This window comes from Anolis carolinensis, chromosome 4, assembly GCF_035594765.1.
Source record: "Anolis carolinensis isolate JA03-04 chromosome 4, rAnoCar3.1.pri, whole genome shotgun sequence".
Classification (NCBI taxonomy): Eukaryota; Metazoa; Chordata; class Lepidosauria; order Squamata; family Dactyloidae; genus Anolis; species Anolis carolinensis.
In genome coordinates, this window is record NC_085844.1 from 172706917 (window position 1) to 172712752 (window position 5836).

The 5836-nt window shown below is 39.3% G+C and overlaps 1 protein-coding gene across 1 annotated transcript; it reads left to right on the plus strand.

Moving 5' to 3' along the window:
- The first annotated feature begins 4064 nt into the window (after positions 1-4064).
- Positions 4065-5488, plus strand: tacstd2 (tumor associated calcium signal transducer 2). The gene has a single exon (XM_003220172.4). It carries the CDS (start codon positions 4159-4161, stop codon positions 5080-5082), a length of 924 nt encoding a protein of 307 aa, XP_003220220.1. The 5' UTR covers positions 4065-4158; the 3' UTR covers positions 5083-5488.
- The last annotated feature ends 348 nt before the right edge of the window (positions 5489-5836 follow it).

Here is a 5836-nt window from a genome sequence, read left to right on the forward strand (position 1 = left end):
TATAATCCAATTCAAAGCAGATATTGTGGATTCTATACAGCTGTGCAGGAGTGGCCTGAGTGGCATGTAAAAGGAAAAATGAAAGAAACAGTAAAGACTGCCAAACTGTCTATTTCAGGTGTAGATTCATCAATTTTCTTAAAAACAGAGACAGTTTGATGCATACAGGAAAATTTATTAGGATAGGTGCATATAGTGATAATAATCCTAGCTTTGCTTCCTCATGAACACAATTAGGCAATCATTTATAGTAAGTCTTGATTCAGTTAAAGTCCATGCAGTCCAAATATTGTTTGAAAGACAGAGAAGCTGGGATATTTGTAATTAATGGAAGAAATGGGAACTAAAAGATCCTGGCCTATATTCAATAGTTAATATTTTTAGAGCAGATCCAGGGAATCATACAATTTAAATAACTGTTGACTTATTCATTTCTCATTGATATAATGAATCTATTCTACTGGAAACTAAGAGTTCATTTTAAGACTATTTGTTTTCCCTACTTGCCTTTGAAGACACTGACATTATTTTCTTCTACTACGGGCAGTCCCCAAGTTACAAACAAGATTGGTTCTGTAGGTTTGTTCTTAAGTTGAGTTTGTATGTAAGTCAGAAAAGGTACATTTTTAAGTGTAACTCCAGCCATATTTGTATATGTATATATGTATATAAGCTTTGGATAGCATAGAGAAGGGTTAACATCCCTCGCTTTCTATCCCTGTGATAACTAGATTTTGGAAAATTTAGCTTGTTGTGGAAACAAGGGTTGGTGATAAAGCTTCAGTGGAGACCCATGATAACTCTTCCAGGAGTGAATTATCCTTCCTAGGGCTAGATTTTCCCCACTTTCTGTTTGTCTCACCACCATTCTTAACTATGAATCGTTTGTAAGTTGGATGTTTGTAACTCAGGGACTTCCTGTATAAGAAACTTTTCTCAATTGACCTCAGTACTCTAAAGATGCCAGGGAGGCCTTTCTTTCGCTTCCACCTCTGTCTCATGGGGATGGGGATGAAGGAAAGGGCCTTCTCGGTGGTGGCCCCTCGGCCCTGGAACTCTCTCCCCAGGAAGATCAGACTGGCACCTACCCTGTCCACCTTCTGTAAAGACCTAAAAACATGGATGTTCCGGTGCACCTTTGAGTAATTAGTTTCACTAGATAGGTAAAAGGTAAAGGTTTTCCCCTGACGTTAAGTCCAGTCGTGACCGACTCTGGGGGTTGGTGCTCATCTTCATTTCTAAGCCGAAGAACCGGCATTGTCCGGCATGACTGCATGGAGCGCCGTTACCTTCCCGCTGGAGCGGTACCTATTGATCTACTCACATTGGCATGTTTTCGAACTGCTAGGTTGGCAGGAGCTGGGGCTAACAGCAGGCACTCATTCCGCTCCCAGGATTTGAACCTGGGACCTTTCGGTCTGCAAGTTCAGCAGCTCAGCGCTTTAACACACTGCGCCACCACTTGGCCCCAATTACAACCCACTACCAGCTACTGCACTTTATCACTGTCCTTTGCCTTTTAAGTTTGTTTTCTATTGATATTGCTCTTCCTCCCCTTTTTTTGACTGCCCTTACACCATCCAGCAAGCCCTACTCAGAATTGCTGCTTATGTTATTTAATGTGGTTATAATGTTTTAATTTTACTGATCTATGTTTTAATTTATGTTGTTTCCCCATGTGAGCAGCCCTGAGTCCCTTTGGGGAAATGGAGGCGGGATACAAAAATAAAGTTGTTGTTGTTGTTGTTGTTGTTATTATTATTGGAGACTACCAAGGCATTATAGGCTTTATTTACTCTGTTCAGCCACCCTGGTGTTCTGATCTCTTAAATCTAATTGAGGAGACCAGGCCTGTATCCAGGTCACTTGTGATATTATCACTGAACAAGTTGGGAATGAGCCTGTTCTGCTTTCAAGATCTGTTACTGCTCTTTCCGGTTATTCCTCTTCCCAGATGTTATTTCTTGGGACACACCAGCCTTCCTACTCAGAACACCTACAACTTTGGTATTTTCCTGGCATTTCCAAGCCCCACCTCAATTTCTCTGCCCACTTGTTAAAGAATTACTTGTGATACAAACAAACATGGCATGTTTTTGCTGTAGTAAGACTCTGTATTAGGATACCTTTATTAGGTTGCTCAAGAACACAGAATTGTATGCGAGTTTTTGAGATGATTAGAATTCTTCACCAGCCAAGGGAAAAGGAGAAGTGAAAGAAGTGATGGAAGGGAAAGCAAGCATCAGCACACATTCAAATATTCACACTTTCTGGAAGTTCAACCAATCTATGCATAGACTAGAAAGGAGTTTCAGATATAGTAATATAGCAAAATGTTTGTGTGCTAGACTAGGGTTCAAATATCCACTCAACCATGGAAACCTACTAGATGACCTTTGACAAGTCACACTCTTTCAGTCTCTGAGAATGATAATGGCAAACTCGCTTTGAACAAATCTTTCCGAGGGAACCCTATGATAGGATTGCCCGATACATGTTGGAAATGACTTGAAGGCATAAAAGAACAATGTGACAAACCAATGCCAAATTCCATATTAGGGATAATTAAAATGTTTTATGTTCATATTTCATTAGAGGTTTTTAGTATGTAGTGGAAAGCACTCCGCTGACAGAGCCAATGTTTAGCACATACTAAGCTGTGCAGAGCTTATGCAACTACAAGTATTTAGTGTGTGGCAATAGCAGTTGTTGAAAGAGATTTCCTACAGTACATTCCTAGACATATCTTCTCAAAAAAGTATATCTACTCCCAAATAAATGAGACACTGGTTGCAACTGTAATGTGTGTATTTCTTATGTATATATGTAGTAGTAAAGGTTAAAGGTAAAAGTTTTTTCCTGACATTAAGTCTAGTCATGTCTGATTCTGCGGGGTGATACTCATCTCCATTTCTAAGCCAAAGAGCCGGCGTTGTCCATAGATGCCTCTAAGGTCATGTGGCCGGCATGACTGCATGTGTCATGTGTCTTTATGTGACAAGCATTTTATCTATCCATGGTGTGAAATGGTAACTCTTTGAAGGAGTTTCCTCTATATGCAGTTAAATGATTACCAACTTTGGATTTCGTAATAGAAGAAAGACAAGATCTAAATTAAGTAGGCAGTGCCTCTCAATGAAGAGCAAGAGCAGAGGCTAATGTTATAGGAACAACATTTCCCAAATACCATTTGACCAGGAATTCAATTTTAACCATCACACAGAGGCAAAGCCCTGTTTGCTGTTCGGTATACACAGGAAAACATTATTGAATGTACCCAAATGCTAACTGTGTTTGCAAAATTTATATTTGGAATGTTTAGGTGTCCATTTTTTAGATTTGCACCAAAAATATTCACCCCAAGATGTAATGTGTGATACATCCCTGACTGCAAGAAAAGAAGGCAATTCCATAATACATGAAATAAATAAGTATGGCTATGCCTGGTGTGAGCCTCCAGCACAATTCACATTTGAGGTGTAACGTATTTCTCAAAGAATTGGGCTTTTCGTAATGACTTCTCAGTATTACTTGATGAGAAAATACTTAAAATGTTTCAGCAGTTCACTTTGAATCAGTGAATCCTTCACTGATATTAGGAACGAAAAGGGTTGTTTTATTTGCACACTCCCCTTATTCTCTGTAGAGCCAGTATTTTTATTCCCAGCTTGGCTAGTGCACAGGAGTCAATCATGAGGTTGTGCATGTGAAGTTGGCCAATGGGAAAGAGGATAGATGGGGTTGTTCCCCATTAGCTCCCAACCTACCACTTATGGCTCAGCCATGAGGTAGACACGTTTCTGTTTCCAAAGAACTCAAATTATTACTATATTGGTTTCTGTGTTTCTGGTAAGTTGTACTTCCTCATTTAGTGGGAGGACAGTAAGGTAGGCAAGGCAGCAGAGAATTGCTGCCACTCCCCAGCTGAAGACAGTGTATTGTTCTTGATCTTCCGTGGGTTTTCTGTGTCACCATAGGCTCGTTTTGTTAATGAATCACTGGCCAAACTGGTTGGGCAAAGGGGATATTAGTTTAGAAGAATCAGGAGCAGGAGCAGGTGCATCCAGTCATACAGAAACTGGAAGGCTCTTGATGTGGATGGATCTTGACTTCATGCTGCTAATTCCCTGAAATCTTCTGCTTATCTTCTTCAGACTGATGGAGTCTGCTTATGGGGCTGTGCTGTTTTTGATGCTTGTGACAGCATCAGCAGCCCAGGATGGTTGCATATGTCCAATGAATATACGGACAACTTGTGAAATGGAGTCTGGTAGCTGCATCTGCAGGGTGCTTGGTTCAAACCAGAGGGTGAACTGTTCAACACTGACTTCAAAATGTCTCCTCATGAAGGCAGAAATGTACAGAACACCTAGGCGTTTTCCAAAACCTGAACATGCCTTTTTGGACAATGATGGACTTTATGACCCTGACTGTGATGCCAGTGGGATCTTCAAAGCCAGGCAGTGCAACAAGACAGACACTTGTTGGTGTGTGAACAGTGCCGGAGTTAGGAGAACTGACAAGGGCGATGACAATATGAGGTGCAGTGAGCTTGTCAGAACAAACTGGATCTTAATTGAACTAAAACAAAAAGAACGAGTAGATCCCTTCCTCGAGGCTGAGGTAGAAAACAGTCTCCGGCAATTCATTCAGAACCGGTACCAGCTCCGTCAACATTTCATCCCGGCTGTCAAGTATGACTATCCATTCATTCAAATTGAATTGAAACAGGACCTTTTGCAGAAGACTTACCGAGATGTTGATATTGCAGATGTTGCCTATTACTTTGAAAAAGACATCAAACGTACCTCTCTTTTTCATTTCAGTAATGCATTTAATCTCTCTGTCAGTGGCGAACCTCTAGATATCGAAGAGATCCTAATCTACTATATTGATGAAAAGCCACCAGAGTTCTCTATGAAGCAGCTGACACCAGGCATTATTGCAGTGGTGGTTGTGGTAGTTTTGGCCTTTATTACTGGGATTACTATGTTTGTATTTAACAGATGGCGGAAGACTGGAAAGTATGAAAAAGTGGAGATTAAGGAGATGGGAGAAATGAAGAGAGAAGAAAATGCGTAGATGGTTTGATATTTGAGAAAATAGAAAGGAGATAGCAAGATCACTGTGTGCTTTTGAAAGGGGAAAAGGGCATAGCTTTTCCTTAAAAAATGAAAGAGAAAAGCATCAATTTTACATAATTATCTGCAAGCAATAATGAATATTTAAAATATTTTTAATACAGTATAGTCTATCATATAGTAAATGTGTCTTAGAGAAAAATCTTCTTATGTATACCTTTCCCCTGAAATTGTCCTGTTTTATAGTTAGTTTTTTTGAAAAAGAAATCAAAGTTGTTCCATAGCTACAGAGTTAGCTTAATTTATATTGTCTATGTATCTGGATCTGTTTTGTGTTTATATGTGTAGCATGTATGTGTTCTCTTTGTACTGTATTTCTAAAACGGATTAAAGATTGTTACCTTTGATGGAGTGGCTGATTTGCACAAAGGCATTCCTTCTACTATTTAAAAATGATAGTTTCCATCCATTCCAAACTATGCAACTGTAGCAGTGATTGTACTACTGTACTACTATTAATCAATAATGATAATAATCCTTCCTTTTGTGAACTCATGTCATGGAACTTATACATATGTATGTGTCTCTGGGTGTAACAGCAATCTTCATGAAGTATTTTATTTTCTTAGAATTAGATTGTTGCTAAATTTCATACTGTGATTAAGAATATTCACAGACAATAGTGCTTAGTATCATTTGGGTTATTTACTGTATGGGCTTGCTTTTATGTCTGCTATTGCCAAGTATAATGCAGC

Excerpts from the sequence above, each read along its gene's own strand:
- tacstd2 (XM_003220172.4), top strand. The coding sequence starts at position 4,159 with ATGGAGTCTGCTTATGGGGCTGTGCTGTTTTTGATGCTTGTGACAGCA.